This window comes from Salmo salar, chromosome ssa15 (genome assembly GCF_905237065.1).
Source record: "Salmo salar chromosome ssa15, Ssal_v3.1, whole genome shotgun sequence".
Lineage (NCBI taxonomy): Eukaryota > Metazoa > Chordata > Actinopteri > Salmoniformes > Salmonidae > Salmo > Salmo salar.
The window spans coordinates 103807557-103825534 of record NC_059456.1 but is presented as its reverse complement, the minus strand read 5'-3'; the positions used below and the strand labels follow the sequence as shown (position 1 = coordinate 103825534).

At 46.0% G+C, this 17978-nt stretch overlaps 1 protein-coding gene across 12 annotated transcripts in view; it reads left to right on the top strand.

Annotated features, from left to right (window-relative positions):
• Positions 1–17978, top strand: part of ubr4 (ubiquitin protein ligase E3 component n-recognin 4) — a 142896-nt gene that overhangs the window by 55216 nt on the left and 69702 nt on the right. For 10 of the 12 annotated variants that reach the window (XR_006759367.1, XM_045696474.1, XM_045696481.1 and 7 more), the window contains exons 30-49: positions 627–727; positions 921–1087; positions 3398–3618; positions 3764–3827; positions 4098–4289; positions 7346–7416; positions 8409–8601; positions 9036–9170; positions 9556–9657; positions 10121–10291; positions 11582–11764; positions 11950–12108; positions 13053–13205; positions 13496–13723; positions 14328–14485; positions 14680–14851; positions 15022–15223; positions 15742–15905; positions 16393–16609; positions 17329–17545. Coding sequence is in view for 11 of the 12 variants with exons in the window: in XM_045696474.1 (XP_045552430.1) it covers positions 627–727; positions 921–1087; positions 3398–3618; positions 3764–3827; positions 4098–4289; positions 7346–7416; positions 8409–8601; positions 9036–9170; positions 9556–9657; positions 10121–10291; positions 11582–11764; positions 11950–12108; positions 13053–13205; positions 13496–13723; positions 14328–14485; positions 14680–14851; positions 15022–15223; positions 15742–15905; positions 16393–16609; positions 17329–17545 (3270 nt within the window). In the remaining variant the exon portion in view is untranslated. The remainder of the gene's footprint in view (positions 1–626; positions 728–920; positions 1088–3397; positions 3619–3763; positions 3828–4097; positions 4290–7345; positions 7417–8408; positions 8602–9035; positions 9171–9555; positions 9658–10120; positions 10292–11581; positions 11765–11949; positions 12109–13052; positions 13206–13495; positions 13724–14327; positions 14486–14679; positions 14852–15021; positions 15224–15741; positions 15906–16392; positions 16610–17328; positions 17546–17978) is intronic. The other 2 variants (XM_045696483.1, XM_045696480.1) reach the window with 1 other exon arrangement.

Below are 17978 nucleotides of genomic sequence, written 5' to 3'. Positions count from 1 at the left end.
AAAACGCTCACATCAACAATCAGCTATTTAATATTTGTACGCTGCCCAAAACGCTCACCTCAACAATCAGCTATTTAATATTTGTACGCTGCCCAAAACGCTCACATCAACAATCAGCTATTTAATATTTGTACGCTGCCCAAAACGCTCACATCAACAATCAGCTATTTAATATTTGTACGCTGCCCAAAACGCTCACATCAACAATCAGCTATTTAATATTTGTACGCTGCCCAAAACGCTCACCTCAACAATCAGCTATTTAATATTTGTATGCTGCCCAAAACGCTCACCTCAACAATCAGCTATTTAATATTTGTATGCTGCCCAAAACGCTCACCTCAACAATCAGCTATTTAATATTTGTATGCTGCCCAAAACGCTCACATCAACAATCAGCTATTTAATATTTGTATGCTGCCCAAAACGCTCACCTCAACAATCAGCTATTTAATATTTGTATGCTGCCCAAAACGCTCACCTCAACAATCAGCAATTTTGATTTATTTTTCTTTTATTTCTGTATAGACAGGAGTAATTCTATAATTTTGGTATTTATCTTCCCATAGCCTATTGGACGTGCTGGCGTTGATCTCTTTAACATTCTCTCTTGTTTTGTGTCTCAGCGGAGAACTGGTTCAGATCATGATGGCTACAGCCAATGAAAACCTTTCTGCTAAATTCTGCAACCGGGTGCTGAAATTCTTCACCAAACTGTTCCAGCTCAGTAAGTTAACTCCTCTTGTTTCCCCATCACAGACCAGTTTTGTCTCCCAGACCAAAGTGTTGTCCATACATACCAACTAGAGATTTGACGTCAAACCCTTTTTTTACTGTAGTTTCTCAAGTTCCTTCCATGATCGTTTCAGTTCGACCATCTCTTTCATATCTTAAACCTCTCTTTACTTATTCCACCTCAGCGGAGAAGAGTCCCAACCCCAGTCTTTTGTGTCTGTGTGGCTCCCTGGCCCAGCTGGCGTGTGTGGAGCCGTCCAGGCTGCAGTCGTGGCTCACCCGCATGACGGCCACGCCACCCAAGGACTCGGAGCATCTGGAGACGGTGCAGGAGAACAGGGCGCTGCTACAGGTGTGTGTGTGTGTGTGTGTGTCGGCACAAAAGCGGTTCTCAAGACTGGTCAACATTAAACAGTCTCAGCTACAGAAAACTGCCTAAATCAAGGAAACACTTGAGTACATGAGGGATACAAAGTATATTGAAAGCAGGTGCTTCCACACCAGGTGTGGTTCCTGAGTTCATTAAGCAATTAACATCCCATCATGCTTAGGGACAGGTATGGAAATGCTGGACAGGCCATTATTTTGGGTACCATGTCGATGCCCCCCCCCCCCCATCCACATGGCACGAGTGATCACTGAATGGTTTGATGAGCCATGAAAATGATGTAAACCATATGCCATGGATGTCTCTCAGTCACCAGATCTCAAACCAATTGAACACTTATGGGAGATCGTGGAGCGGTGCCTGAGACAGCGGTTTCCACCACCAACAATAAAACACCAAATTGATGGAGTTTCTGGTGGAAGAATGGTGTCACATCCCTCCAATAGAGTTCCAGACACTTGTAGAATCTATGCCGAGGTGCGTTGAAGCTGTTCTGGTTCGTGATGACCCACAATGCCCTATTAAAACACTATATGTTGGTGTTTCCTTTATCTTGGCAGTTATTTTTTATATCTCTTTGTGTTTTTTCTAGTATGTTTGTAGCCTTATTGTTGCACGGTATACCAAAACTTAGATACGACAACATGGATAAAACATGTCAGTACTATAATTTTTGTATTACTTTTGGTACTTCTGTCAAATGTCTCGCGTCGTCTACTGATTTGAGAGAGGATCAAGTCTGTAGATCAACATAGCCGATGTGCCCTTACCGTGCCTGCTCCACGTACTCTGCTGACCCTAGTCTATCCTGAGGAACCACTGAACTCACGGAGTCTGGACTGAGGAACTCACTGGGAGTCTGGACTGAGGAACTCACTGGGAGTCTGGACTGAGGAACTCACTGGGAGTCTGGGCTGAGGAACTCACTGGGAGTCTGGACTGAGGAACTCACTGGGAGTCTGGGCTGAGGAACTCACTGGGAGTCTGGGCTGAGGAACTCACTGGGAGTCTGGGCTGAGGAACTCACTGGGAGTCTGGGCTGAGGAACCCACTGGGAGTCTGGGCTGTATCATGTTATCTCCTCTCTCATACTGACTCTAGTCTTTCCTGAGGAACCACTGAACTGGGCTCCCGAGTGGCACAGCGGTCTAAGGCACTGTACCTCAGTGCTTGAGGTGTCACTACAGACACCCTGGTTCGAATCCAGGCTGTATCACAACCGGCCGTGATTGGGAGTCCAATTGGCACAGCGTTGTCCGGGTTTGGCCGTTGTAGGCCGTCATTGTAAATAAGAATTTGTTCTTAACTGACTTGCCTAGTTAAAGGTTAAATAAAAAATAAACTCAGTCTGAGCTGCATATTAAGATGCACAAAAGTTAACAAACTTTAATAATTCGACACAGCATGTATAACTGTCCATACAGGATAGAACATGTTAGAAGATACCGGAAGCTTCCAGCTTTGTAGGCTAACTTTCTTTGCTAGCTTACAGCTTTAGCTAACGTCAGTTCACGATGCTAGTACCTAGTTTGTGATAATATGCAAAAATATAGGGCAAAATAATGCTGATTTTTCAAAGCTGCTCCAACGACTTTATTCATCCATTTTGTCTCGTCTGTCCCAGTCAAGATCGTCTTAGCTCCAGCTTCTAAGTGTGTGTGTGACGTCATGGGTCTTAAAGAGACAGGCACACTTTTTTTTATAAAAGAACAGATTGCTTCTTTATTTGCAAATGTTGTTGATCAGTACAATAAAATAAGTACCAAATGGAAGGGAAGCAGATTGTTTTTCTTCTGTAGCTCCATGAAATCAGGCAAAAACGAGCTCAATAACTCAATTCATTCACACACTCCTATGTGAATATGAATAGACCTCGGCTACATCTTCATTTACCCAGTTTATCAATAGAGATTTACCATTCAAATATATTATTACCAATATGTTATGTAGTTAGTAAAAAAAAAAGCCAAATTGATTTGTGTAATTGTATAATTGATTCATTTAATACATCCATTCTAAATGTAATGATATTGATCTCTACAGATCTGTCTCGATTTAAGGGCTTTTCTGTGACTTTGGCTAATTAGGCTTTTAATTTCGTTTGCTGTGGTATTGTTTTGGTGTTAAGTAACGTGATGGTATCGTGATACCAAACCTCAGTATCGAAAGTCAAAATATCCTTGTGGATACTTAACGTGGATGTATCGTCAATAATTAACACCTGTCGACCAAACTGATTATGTTGGAACTGTCTTTTTTAAATATTTTCTCCAGGTGCTCACCACGCACATTGTCAGGGACAACAGCCAGGTGGGCGAGGGCGTGTGCACCGTCCTGCTCTCCACCCTCATCCCCATGGCAACAGATATGCTGGCCAATGGGGACGGCGCTGGCTTCCCGGAACTCATGGTGATCATGGCGACCCTAGCCAGCGCCGGTCAGGGGGCGGGGCATCTGCAGCTGCACCGTGCTGCCATCGACTGGCTGACCAGATGGTAAGACATGTTTTTGTTCCTGATGTGTAGAGCTGGTGATGTGAAATATTATTGGTAAAGTCTTAACTAGGTCTTGTATGATAGTTGATGTGTTAAATATGCAGTTAGATTCAATACAAATAGAAATCTGTTTTATTTTCTACAGCAAAAAGTACCTGACCCAGAAAAACGTTGTGGAGAAAGTGAGCGCAAACGTGTCCCAGGGCAAAGTAAGTAGTAATGGTCTTCCCTGTGGCTCAGTTGGTAGAGCATGGTGTTTGCAACGCCAGGGTTGTGGGTTCGATTCCCACGGGGGGCCAGTACAAAAAAAATTGTGTGTGTGTGTATATGAAATGTATGCATTCACTACTGTAAGTCGCTCTGGATAAGAGTGTCTGCTAAATGACTAAAATGTAAAAAATGTCATTCAATCAAGAAAAAAAAAAGTGTTATATTCTGAACTGCCCTGTCACCTCTCTCTCACTCTGTGTTCCCCTCAGCATGCCAGCATACTAGAGTGCTCCTGCCATATCATCTCCTACCTGGCTGATGTGATGAACGCCCTGAGACAGAGCAGTGGCCAGGGCTCCTCCGTGCTGCTGGTTGATGGAGAGGAGAAGGCTGTCGAGGTGGACTCAGACTGGGTGGACGAGTTGGCTGTGGAGGACGATGACTCACAGGCTGAGGACTCTGTACGGACCTCCCTCTATCATCTTTAGATAGAAATGTATAGACATTTATATAGTGTGGAATAGATAGAAATATATATATATAGAGATGGGTACTTTATATAGTGGGGAATAGATAGAAATATATAGAGATGGGTACTTTATATAGTGGGGAATAGATAGAAATATATAGAGATGGGTACTTTATATAGTGGGGAATAGATAGAAATATATAGAGATGGGTACTTTATATAGTGGGGAATAGATAGAAATATATAGAGATGGGTACTTTATATAGTGGGGAATAGATAGAAATATATATAGAGATGGGTACTTTATATAGTGGGGAATAGATAGAAATATATAGAGATGGGTACTTTATATAGTGGGGAATAGATAGAAATATATAGAGATGGGTACTTTATATAGTGGGGAATAGATAGAAATATATAGAGATGGGTACTTTATATAGTGGGGAATAGATAGAAATATATAGAGATGGGTACTTTATATAGTGGGGAATAGATAGAAATATATTTAGAGATGGGTACTTTATATAGTGGGGAATAGATAGAAATATATAGAGATGGGTACTTTATATAGTGGGGAATAGATAGAAATATATAGAGATGGGTACTTTATATAGTGGGGAATAGATAGAAATATATATAGAGATGGGTACTTTATATAGTGGGGAATAGATAGAAATATATATAGAGATGGGTACTTTATATAGTGGGGAATAGATAGAAATATATAGAGATGGGTACTTTATATAGTGGGGAATAGATAGAAATATATTTAGAGATGGGTACTTTATATAGTGGGGAATAGATAGAAATATATAGAGATGGGTACTTTATATAGTGGGGAATAGATAGAAATATATAGAGAGAGATGGGTACTTTATATAGTGGGGAATAGATAGAAATATATAGAGATAGATAGGTACTTTATATAGTGGGGAATAGATAGAAATATACTGCTCAAAAAAATAAAGGGAACACTTAAACAACACAATGTAACTCCAAGTCAATCACACTTCTGTGAAATCAAACTGTCCACTTAGGAAGCAACACTGATTGACAATAAATGTCACATGCTGTTGTGCAAATGGAATAGACAACAGGTGGAAATTATATGCAATAAGCAAGACACCCCCAATAAAGGAGTGGTTCTGCAGGTGGGGACCACAGACCACTTCTCAGTTCCTATGCTTCCTGGCTGATGTTTTGGTCACTTTTGAATGCTGGCAGTGCTTTCACTCTAGTGGTAGCATGAGACGGAGTCTACAACCCACACAAGTGTCTCAGGTAGTGCAGCTCATCCAGGATGGCACATCAATGCGAGCTGTGGCAAGAAGGTTTGCTGTGTCTGTCAGCGTAGTGTCCAGAGCATGGAGGCGCTACCAGGAGACAGGCCAGTACATCAGGAGATGTGGAGGAGGCCGTAGGAGGGCAACAACCCAGCAGCAGAACCGCTACCTCCGCCTTTGTGCAAGGAGGAGCAGGAGGAGCACTGCCAAAGCCCTGCAAAATGACCTCCAGCAGGCCACAAATGTGCATGTCTGCTCAAACGGTCAGAAACAGACTCCATGAGGGTGGTATGAGGGCCCGATGTCCACAGGTGGGGGTTGTGCTTACAGCCCAACACCGTGCAGGACGTTTGGCATTTGCCAGAGAACACCAAGATTGGCAAATTCGCCACTGGCGCCCTGTGCCCTTCACAGATCAAAGCAGGTTCACACTGAGCACGTGACAGACGTGACAGAGTCTGGAGACACCGTGGAGAACGTTCTGCTGCCTGCAACATCCTCCAGCATGACAGGTTTGGCGGTGGGTCAGTCATGGTGTGGGGTGGCATTTCTTTGGGGGGCCGCACAGCCCTCCATGTGCTCGCCAGAGGTAGCCTGACTGCCATTAGGTACCGAGATGAGATCCTCAGACCCCTTGTGAGACCATATGCTGGTGCGGTTAGCCCTGGGTTCCTCCTAATGCAAGACAATGCTAGACCTCATGTGGCTGGAGTGTGTCAGCAGTTCCTGCAAGAGGAAGGCATTGATGCTATGGACTGGCCCGCCCGTTCCCCAGACCTGAATCCAATTGAGCACATCTGGGACATCATGCCTCGCTCCATCCTCCAACGTCACGTTGCACCACAGACTGTCCAGGAGTTGGCGGATGCTTTAGTCCAGGTCTGGGAGGAGATCCCTCAGGAGACCATCCGCCACCTCATCAGGAGCATGCCCAGGCGTTGTAGGGAGGTCATACAGGCACGTGGAGGCCACACACACTACTGAGCCTCATTTTGACTTGTTTTAAGGACATTACATCAAAGTTGGATCAGCCTGTAGTGTGGTTTTCCACTTTAATTTTGAGTGTGACTCCAAATCCAGACCTCCATGGGTTGATAAATAGGATTTCCATTGATTTATTTTTGTGATTTTGTTGTAAGCCCATTCAACTATGTAAAGAAAAAAGTATTTAATAAGATTATTTCTTTCATTCAGATCTAGGATGTGTTGTTTAAGTGTTCCCTTTATTTTTTTGAGCAGTGTATATAGAGATAGGTACTTTATATAGTGTGGAATAGATAGAAATATATAGAGATAGGTACTTTATATAGTGTGGAATAGATAGAAATATATAGAGATGGGTACTTTATATAGTGTGGAATAGATAGGTACTTTATATAGTGTTGAACTTGATAAAGAGAAGGCTTGAGGACTCTGTAAGGAACCACTTGATCTTCACGTCAGCTGTCTCACTATTAGAGACACTGGGATTTCAGAAATTATTTCCCACACCGTGGCTCTACCTCCACGTGTCTTTCTGTGATTCTTCCCAGCCGATCTTCTTGCCTCTTCCTCAGCCGTGTTATAGGAGAAGGTTCTTCTCCTCGGACTTTCTTCTCCTATGCGTTTTGAGGAAGAGGAGGAGGAGGAGGGTGCGAGGAAGAGATTCATGGGGGGGGGGAGCAGATAGTTGTGTTCAGTAGGGTGAAACTGAGTGTAATGGAGAGGGAATACCATATCTGTTAATAATGGGGGAAAACCAAACTAATTTCTCTCTGTGTCGTAGGATGAAGACTCCCAGTGCAATAAGCTGTGTACCTTCACCATCACCCAGAAGGAGTTCATGAACCAGCATTGGTAAAAGAAGCCACCTCCTCCCCCTTTTTATGTGATCAATACCATTCCTTCACACTATTCCACTTCCATGTAGACTGTGTTCCAATAACCTGTACTTTCTGCCAAAGTGTGCAGGTAATGCCTCGTGTAAGAAATCTGGTGGGATTGCAAACATACTCAAACCCCCCCCCACCAACCTATTCCAATGCTTTTTTTTTCATTTCTAGGAGGTGGTGTTCAATATGAATGTACACTTCAGGAGAAAGGACAAAGGACAGGGTTATTGAGATGTCTCTAGTACACCTATTATAACCTCCTCTCTCTCTCTCTTTCTTTCATCTTTCTTTCTTTCCTCTCTCTCTTTCTTTCATCTTTCTTTCCTCTCTCTCCTTCTCTTTCTCCTTCTCTTTCTCTTTCTCTCTCCTCTTTCTCTTTCTCTCTCCTCTTTCTCTTCTTCTCTTTCTCCTCTTTCTCTCTCTCCTCTTTCTCTCTCTCTCCTCTTTCTCTCTCTCTCCTCTTTCTCTCTCTCTCCTCTTTCTCTTTCTCTCTCCTCTTTCTCTTTCTCTCTCCTCTTTCTCTTTCTCTCTCCTCTTTCTCTCCTCTTTCTCTTCTCTTTCTCTCTCCTCTTTCTTTCTCTCTCCTCTCTCTCCTCTTTCTCTCTGTCTCTCTCTCCTCTTTCTCTTTCTCTCTCCTCTTTCTCTTTCTCTCTTTCTCTTTCTCTCTCCTCTTTCTCTCTCCTCTTTCTCTTTTTCTCTTTCTCCTCTTTCTCTCTCTCTCCTCTTTCTCTCTCTCTCCTCTTTCTCTCTCTCTCCTCTTTCTCTTTCTCTCTCCTCTTTCTTTCTCTCTCCTCTTTCTCTATCCTCTTTCTCTCTGTCTCTATCCTCTTTCTCTCTATCTCTCTATCCTCTTTCTCTCTATCCTCTTTCTCTCTATCTCTCTATCCTCTTTCTCTCTATCTCTCTATCCTCTTTCTCTCTATCCTCTTTCTCTATCTCTCTATCCTCTTTCTCTAGGTACCACTGTCACACGTGTAAGATGCTGGACGGGGTAGGTGTGTGTACAGTGTGCGCTAAGGTCTGTCACAAAGACCATGAGATCTCCTATGCCAAATACGGCTCTTTCTTCTGTGACTGCGGGGCCAAGGAGGACGGTACCTGTCAGGTGAGACCGAATACCTCAGGTCACCATGGGAAGAGAACCACTGCGGTAACTTTTGGCTTGCTATATCACTTATACCATCCATCCATCCATTTAATTATCCTCATAACCATATCACTACCACAGTTAGCTTGGGATCTGGCTATTAAAGATAAACCTCCAAATAGTACCTTAGGGAATCCATCCACGATCTCTGTTTTTATGTTGTGTGTCTGTTTATCAAGTAGTACAACTTAAACATCTCAGAATTAACTGGCTGACATGATTCAACTTAAAACAGAATTCTATTCAAGTAATTCATCTAGACAGATTTATATTGATCGTAGTAATATCTGCATGCCTTGCCTGTCTGTATTTTAACTGACGCATTAGCATAGGTGTGTGTGTGTGTGATCGTGTGCATAACTGTGGTCTTGAATGTGTGTGTGTGTGTGTTTTAGACAGTCTAGTGTCTCCTCTAACTAACCTGTGATCGTCCTCAGGCCCTAGTGAAGCGCAGCCCCAGCAGTGGGATCAGCTCCACCATGAAGGAGTCGTCAGCCTTCCAGAGTGAACTGAGGATGCCTGAGAGTGTCATCCGTCACCAGAGCAGCCTGGGCTCTAGCGACAAGGGCAAGGTAAGATAAGGGAAAAAGGTGGATACCGAGTCAGTTGTTTAACTGAAATGTGTCTTCCGCTTTTTAACCCAACTCCTCTGAATCAGGGGGGGGGGCTGCTGCCATAATCAACATCCACGTCTTCGGCATCTGGGGAACAGTGAGTTAAACTGCCTTGTTCAGGGGGCAGAACGACAGATTAACATAAGATAGTGTTTGTCTATTTTCTCCGAAATTTGCCTTGTCATAAAAATTACGGCCGTGTTAACCTTTCCGCTCTTTGGATATCAGGCAAATTAAAACTCCATACATGACATGAAGAAGGAAAAAAACATACAATATACAACGTCAAGAGGGCTGGGAGTTGGACAAGTCATTCTAAAAAAACACATTGCTCACGTCACAGGTGACCATCTGTGAGGGCAAGCCTGGCGACGAGGACCGTCCCAAGAAGAGCAGCGTCTGTAAGAACATCGAGGGATGCCAGGAGGAGCTGCTGGCCCAAGTGGTGAGGAGTTTCTACTGGATCAGAACGTCTCTGCACTCTGACATCAGAGTTATTTATGTGCTAAGCTTTCAGTCAAAACAGACCTACGTCACGTCTGTGTAAAGAAATGCGTATCGGGTATACACTGTGGGAGGACTAGGTATCATAACGGTTTCCAATACATGCTAAATTACACTCGTCTTGTCATTCAGTGACATTTTAAGATCAGTATTTGTTATGAGACGTGTATGACAATATTATGACATTTTTACATTTAGTCATTTAGTAGACGCTCTTATCCAGAGCGACTTACAGTAGTGAATGCATACATTTCATTTCATGCATTTAAAAAAAAAATAATAATTGTAATGGTCCCCCGTAGGGAATCGAACCCACAACCCTGGCGTTGCAAACACCATGCTCTACCAACTGAGCCATCATCATTGGTTGATGTTGACTTCCCTCCCTCTCTCCCTCCCTCCAGTCTGGCTCCTCCACGGCGGCGGTGGTTCTAGAGATGTTGATGTTTCTGATGGATGGCATCCAGACTAACTTCCAGCAGGCCTCCGCTGTAGGCAGCAGCAGCCGAGCTCAGCAGGCTCTCAACGAGCTCCACACTCAGGACAAGACTGTTGAGATGACTGACCAACTGATGGTACAGTACCACTGCTTTACCTTTTTTAGTTCTTAACTATGAATGTGGGACAAACAAGTTCCAACGTAGATTTGGAGGATTCAGTTCAGCGGTGGGGGGAGACACTGGATTCAGTTCAGCGGTGGGGGAGACACTGGATTCAGTTCAGCGGGGGGGGGAGACACTGGATTCAGTTCAGCGGGGGGGAGACACTGGATTCAGTTCAGCGGGGGGGAGACACTGGATTCAGTTCAGCGGGGGGGACGACACTGGATTCAGTTCAGCGGGGGGGAGACACTGGATTCAGTTCAGCGGGGGGAGACACTGGATTCAGTTCGGCGGGGGGGAGACACTGGATTCAGTTCGGCGGGGGGAGACACTGGATTCAGTTCGGGCGGGGGGAGACACTGGATTCAGTTCCGCGGGGGGAGACACTGGATTCAGTTCGGCGGGGGGAGACACTGGATTCAGTTCGGCGGGGGGGAGACACTGGGTTCAGTTCGGCGGGGGGAGACACTGGTTTCAGTTCGGCGGGGGGAGACACTGGGTTCAGTTCGGCGGGGGGAGACACTGGTTTCAGTTCGGCGGGGGGAGACACTGGGTTCAGTTCGGCGGGGGGTGAGACACTGGGTTCAGTTCGGCGGGGGGTGAGACACTGGGTTCAGTTCGGCGGGGGGTGGAGACACTGGATTCAGTTCAGGGGGGTGGAGACACTGGATTCAGTTCAGGGGGGTGGAGACACTGGATTCAGTTCAGCGGGGGTGAGACACTGGGTTCAGTTCAGCGGGGGGAGACACTGGATTCAGTTCAGCGGGGGGTGGAGACACTGGATTCAGTTCAGGGGGGTGGAGACACTGGATTCAGTTCGGGGGGGTGGAGACACTGGATTCAGTTCGGGGGGGTGGAGACACTGGATTCAGTTCCGGGGGTGGAGACACTGGATTCAGTTCAGGGGGGGTGGAGACACTGGATTCAGTTCAGGGGGGGTGGAGACACTGGATTCAGTTCAGCGGGGGGTGAGACACTGGGTTCAGTTCAGCGGGGGGGAGACACTGGATTCAGTTCAGCGGGGGGGAGACACTGGATTCAGTTCAGCGGGGGGGGGCGACACTGGTTTCATCTGATCAAGGTGTAGAACTTAGCTGGGACAAAAACCAGCAGTACTGCTGCGGCTCCAGGAGGAGCCTTGAGACAAGAACGTCTGAGCCTAGCGAAGTGTGAGAAACATGCCGTAGTTGACGCTCCATTGAGCCTCCTTTGTCCAGTCTCCTCCTCATGACTAACATGCCCCCTTCCTCTGTGTCTCCCCAGGTCCCTACCCTTGGTTCCCAGGAGGGAGCTTTTGAGAACGTGCGTATGAACTACAGTGGAGACCAGGGCCAGACCATCAGACAGCTCATCAGTGCCCACGTGCTGCGACGCGTCGCCATGTGTGTGTTGTCTTCACCCCACGGCCGTCGCCAGCACCTCGCCGTCAGCCACGAGAAGGGCAAGGTGGGCACGTTGTTGCACTAAATTGTATTTAAAAAGTTCGAAAGCAGGGTTTCCATCTTGATGTTATTTTGTGTGCTTTTAGATACCAACCAATCTTGATTTCGCAGAACCTGAACACTAGGTTCCCCTTTCTGTCTGGTGCTGACCCAGGGTTCCCTAACCCTCTGCTCTCCCCTCGTCTCCAGATCACCGTCCTGCAGCTGTCGGCTCTCCTAAAGCAGGCTGATTCCAGTAAGAGGAAGTTAACCCTGACTCGTCTGGCCTCGGCCCCCGTCCCTTTCACCGTGCTCAGCCTCACTGGGAACCCCTGCAACGAAGACTACCTGGCTGTCTGTGGACTCAAGGTTAGTCAGATTCATTACAGGGTCTTCAGAAGCTATGTCTTCTTGCCTCCCTCTCAACCATATGGGGGCAGAGGGTTCAAGGTCGTCCCCTTTGACCTTCTTCTCAAATGCATTTTCAGAAGGAGGCGAGGAGATGATACAAGGAATTGAGAAAGAACCCCTGTCTCTAGATTTAGGGCAGATCTAGCTACATGTGTATATACAGTGCATTCGGGGAGTATTCAGACTAGGGCTGTTGCAGTGACCGTATTACCGCCACACTGGCGGTCACGGGTCATGAAGGCAGTATAATTCCACTCCAAGCTCTGATGCTGCTGCTGGTCATTAGTAACCTACCAAACTAGCTAACTGCCTGGTACTCACAGCACTCTATTGTCCCTCTAATCACTCTGACATCGATGTAAATGTTACCGAAAACACTTCATGAGAACCCAGGAGCTCATGTTATGCAACATTTCTATAGGCTATGCAATTGTGTGAGAAAACAGAGTGATGGCCTCTGTTAAAAAGAGGAGGATCCCATCAGCTTTCTATAGGCTAGGCCTACTGTATTTATTTCTCAACTCTCCTAATATTAAGCACATTGCTTATATTTACAACAGGAGTATATCCTACCTGGCTGGCCTGAAAATAAACCACGGGGAAAAGCGTCCTCCATTCACTATTTAAGTGACCAGATAACATGTATTTCTCCCCGCTGCCCCCGTTTCAATACAGGTGCATGATAATGGCCCATTCTAAATCAAAACTAATTTTACACATATATTATTTGGTATATGTGAATACAAGATTTAATCAAGAATAGTCACAATATTAGTCAATCACTGAATGATGCCCAGCGTAAGAAACAATGCCTTGTTTTTGCTGCTTTTTCGAATCATAGTCGCACACCTCATGTTGCCAAGCTATCTCTCTCTCTCTCCCTCTCTCTCTCCCTCGTTCAGGACTGCCACGTGCTAACGTTCAGTAGTACAGGTTCAGTATCAGAACACCTGGTGCTTCACCCTCAGCTAGCTACTGGGAACTTCATTATCAAGGCCATCTGGCTGCCTGGCTCCCAGACAGAGCTGGCCATCATCACGGCTGACTTCGTCAAGGTACCACATCAGCTCTTTATGAAGTTTGCTTTTATAGTTCATGGCTAGGTGATAAATTCCTGGGCTAATCCTTTTGTTAACCAGCTCTTGAGCTGGTGTAATCTGCAATCCTCAGACAGGGACCTGACTGTAAAAACACAAACTAACAGAACAGAGCAGAATGGAAAATCCAATGTCTTTTGTTTTTCCTTTTGTCTTTCAATAGAAGAAAGGAATAGAAGGGTTGATTTTTGCATAACAGCGTTGAGAGCCCAGCGTTGATTGGTGAGACTCTTCTTCTCTCCTGTTAGATCTATGACCTGTCAGTGGACGCTCTGAGCCCCGTGTACTACTTCCTGCTGCCGAGCTCCAAGATCCGTGACGCCACCTTCCTGTTCAACGAGGAAGGGAGGAGCATCATCGTCATCATGTCCTCCGCTGGCTACATGTACACGCAGGTCATGGACGAGTCGTCCAGCGCCCAACACGGACCCTTCTATGTTACCTCAGTACTGGAGATCAACCACCAGGACCTTAAGGTATAAACACACCTGGGTTAAAACGCAGAAATCGTTCAAGTAGTTTCTCTGAACTCTCAAACACAGAGAGCCTTGCCTGGATTACCAGAATGGTCCAGGTCAACTCAATCAAGCGTAGCTGAAGTATTTCTGAAAGAAAATCAATAATATCTAAATCCTGCATCGTAGCTCTGTGTTATTCCAAGACAGTAACGACCAGGTGGCAGATGAGTGTCTGTTACAGCCATGTTCTCCAGATGCTGCTGTTCTGTTGTCTGATGGACGGACGGGTGGACGGTCTGGTCTGTTCTGACTGGTCTCTCTGTCCTTCCAGGACAGTAACGACCAGGTGGCAGACGAGTGTCTGTGTTACAGCCATGTTGTCCAGATGCTGCTGTTCTGTTGTCTGACTGGTCTGGACTGACTGACTGGTCTGGTCTGACCTGGTCTGGTCTGTCTCTCTGTCCTTCCAGGACAGTAACGACCAGGTGGCAGACGAGTGTCTGTGTTACAGCCATGTTGTCCAGATGCTGCTGTTCTGTTGTCTGACTGGTCTGGACTGACTGACTGGTCTGGTCTGACTGTCTGGTCTAGTCTGTTCTGACTGGTCTCTCTGTCCTTCCAGGACAGTAACGGTCAGGTTGCTGGCGGCGGTGTATCTGTGTACTACAGCCACGTTCTCCAGATGCTGTTCTTTAGCTACAGCCAGGGCAAGTCGTTTGCTGCCACCGTCAGCCGCAGTACCACCGACGTACAGAGACTCTTCACCATCAACGTCAAAGGGTAAGGACGACCAACTCAGGATCGAGTATTGGACAAACTTTTTTTTTAGATGGGATTTATTTGTATTATTAAGGAGACAACTGGATCATTTGTTGTAATTGGACAACATTTGTCAGGAGTTATTAATACATTGAAAAATAAAAACATTTTTTAACGCATTTTATCTTGACGTTTTCCCTCCTCCCTCCTTCCAGCTCTAATGGTGGCAGTAAGACATCTCCCGCTCTGTGCCAGTGGTCCGAGGTGATGAACCACCCAGGCCTGGTGTGCTGCGTCCAGCAGACTACTGGCATTCCTCTGGTCATCATGGTGAAACCTGACACCTTCCTCATCCAGGAAATCAAGACCCTGCCCGCTAAGGCTAAGGTATAGTACACACGCTGAACACACACACACACACACACACACACACACTGGTCAACAGGGTGAAACCTGACACCTTCCTCATCCAGGAAATCAAGACCCTGCCTTCCACACACACACACACACCCCACTGAGCCACACACACCACTAATCCTCCTGTCTCCTCCCGTCAGATCCAGGACATGGTAGCTATCCGTCACACAGCGTCTAACGAGCAGCAGCGTACCACCATGATCCTGCTGTGTGAGGACGGTTCGCTGAGGATCTACATGGCTAACGTAGACAACACTTCCTATTGGCTCCAGCCCTCCCTGCAGCCCTGCTCAGGCATCTCCATCATGAAGCCCGTCAGGAAACGCAAGGCCACTGCTGCCAGTGAGTTAAAGTAACAGCCGCCAAGTCGTGCCATCGATCTGTCAGTCGGAGGCCACTCTGTTGTACTACTCCAAATCCTCGCGTTTCACTTCGCTCGTTCAGTTTAGTTTTCCAGATTACCGGCGCCATGTTCTATCCTCAAAATGCTTTAGACAACTGAATAAATCACACACATTTTCTCCAGAATGGCTACTGTATGTAGCCTCTCTGCCGTATGTAGCCTCTCTGCCGTATGTAGCCTCTCTGCCGTATGTAGCCTCTCTGCCGTATGTAGCCTCTCTTCTGTTATTTTTCAGTCTTTTTACTTCTTTACTTACCTATTGTTCACCTAATACCTTTTTTGCACTATTGGTTAGAGCCTGTAAGTAAGCATTTCACTGTAAGGTTGTATTCGACGCACGTGACAAATAAAATGTGATTTGATGTTCTCCTTTTCTAGTTTGAATATGCTAAAAAAGGTTGAAAATGATCACTTGGCATCTAATGAATGGCCTGTTCCACTTGCCGCTCTGTTCCAGCCACTCGTACCTCCAGTCAGGTCACCTTCCCGGTCGACTTCTTTGAGAACAACCAGCAGCTGACGGAAGTGGAGTTTGGAGGCAACGACCTCCTGCAGGTTTACAACGGACAGCAGATCAAACACAGACTCAACTCCACTGGGATGTATGTAGCCAACACTAAGGTATGAAGAAAGATTACTTTTGTCTTTTGTTACAATGCCCACACTTCCTTCCAACTTGCTACAGCTCTGGGCTTTGGTTAAACTGCTCTGGGATAACTAGAAATACACTTCCAATCTTTCATTAAGCGGTTTTGATTATTGCAAAGCTGTCATCGAGGCCAAAGGGTGGCTACTTTGAAGAATCTCTAATATATTTTGATTTAACACTTTTTTTTTTTTTTTTTGTGGTTACTGCATGTTTCCATATGTGTTATTTCATAGTTTTGATGTCTTCACTATTATTCTACAATGTAAAAAAATAAAGAAAACCCTGGAATGAGTATGTGTCCAAACTTTTGACTGGTACTGTAAATATATTTATGGAAGACTGTTTGACCATTTGGAGAAAAACTGACACATACTGTATTTGTACATGTTTAAGATGACAGTTTGAATAACATGTCTTTCTCACCTTAACGATATGGTTATCTCTTCCCCCTCTGCCCAGCCGGGAGGCTTCACAGTAGAGACGGTGAACAACAACATCGCCATGGTGATGACGGGCATGCGGGTGCAGGTGGGCACCCAGGCCATCGAGCGGGCACCTTCTTACCTGGAGATCTTTGGGCGAACCATGCAGATGAACATGACCCGGCCGCGCTGGTTCGACTTCCCCTTCACCAGGGAGGAGGCTCTGCAGGCAGACAAGAAACTCTCTATCTTCTGTAAGAACACATGAACACAACAAAATACTGGAACGAGGGTTTGGAACTCTGTAACGAGGGTTTGGAAGGTCTGTAACGAGGGTTTGGGACTCTGTAACGAGGGTTTGGAACTCTGTAACGAGGGTTTGGAACTCTGTAACGAGGGTTTGGAACTCTGTAACGAGGGTTTGGAAGGTCTGTAACGAGGGTTTGGGACTCTGTAACGAGGGTTTGGAACTCTGTAACGAGGGTTTGGAACTCTGTAACGAGGGTTTGGAACTCTGTAACGAGGGTTTGGAACTCTGTAACGAGGGTTTGGAACTCTGTAACGAGGGTTTGGAACTCTGTAACGAGGGTTTGGAAGGTGTGTAACGAGGGTTTGGAAGGTGTGTAACGAGGGTTTGGAACTCTGTAACGAGGGTTTGGAACTCTGTAACGAGGGTTTGGAAGGTGTGTAACGAGGGTTTGGAAGGTGTGTAACGAGGGTTTGGAAGGTGTGTAACGAGGGTTTGGAAGGCGAGTACAGAATATACGTTATGCATATTATCACAGATGCAGAGCCTTCCAACAGCACGAGATCTGCTGCTGCAGAACGTTAGAAATTCAAAGATGAGCGTGAAACGTTATCTGCTGTGCAAACGCTTAACTCTGGAAAAATGTAAATGTTCCCTTGCCCACTGGACCCGGCGGGCGTCACCATGTCTCTGACTAACCTCTCCTTTTTTTCTTCGTTTCTCCAGTCGGTGCGTCAGTGGACCCGGCGGGCGTCACCATGCTGGACTCTATAAAGATCTATGGTAAAACCAAGGAGCAGTTTGGCTGGCCCGACGAGCCCCCCGAGGACTTCCCCTCCGCTTCCGTCAACAGCGTGTGCTCTCCCAACCTCAACACCGGCAACGGCACCGGGGAAGGGGACATCGCCGCACCAGCCTCCACCGGCGGCACCGTGCTGGAGAGGTTAGTGTTAAACGCCGCAGGGTTCAAAGGTTAACCAAAGGTCCACTAGACTAGAGACAGGTTCCACAAGATGGCCAAGTTGCAAAGTCAAAAATGGTCTAAATCTTCAATGTATGAAAAGAAAAATGACGTTTCTGGTCCTTGATTTAAGGTCAGGGGCTAGGCATTAGGTTAGCACTGTGGGTTGGGGTTGAAATTACATTTTACGACTTGGCTAGATGGGTGACGACCCTAGAGACGGGGTCGTCTGGGGGTCATTGCTGTGCGAAAATTATCGGACCGTTCCTTTTGACTATGCACATGGGTCGTGTTCACTAGACATGTATGGTAACGGGAGAGGGGGAAAAAAGCTCAGAAATGGAGTGACTATCCATACTTATCCAAAAATAAACACTTATTTTGTTTTTCCATGCAAAACATTTTACAACGATGT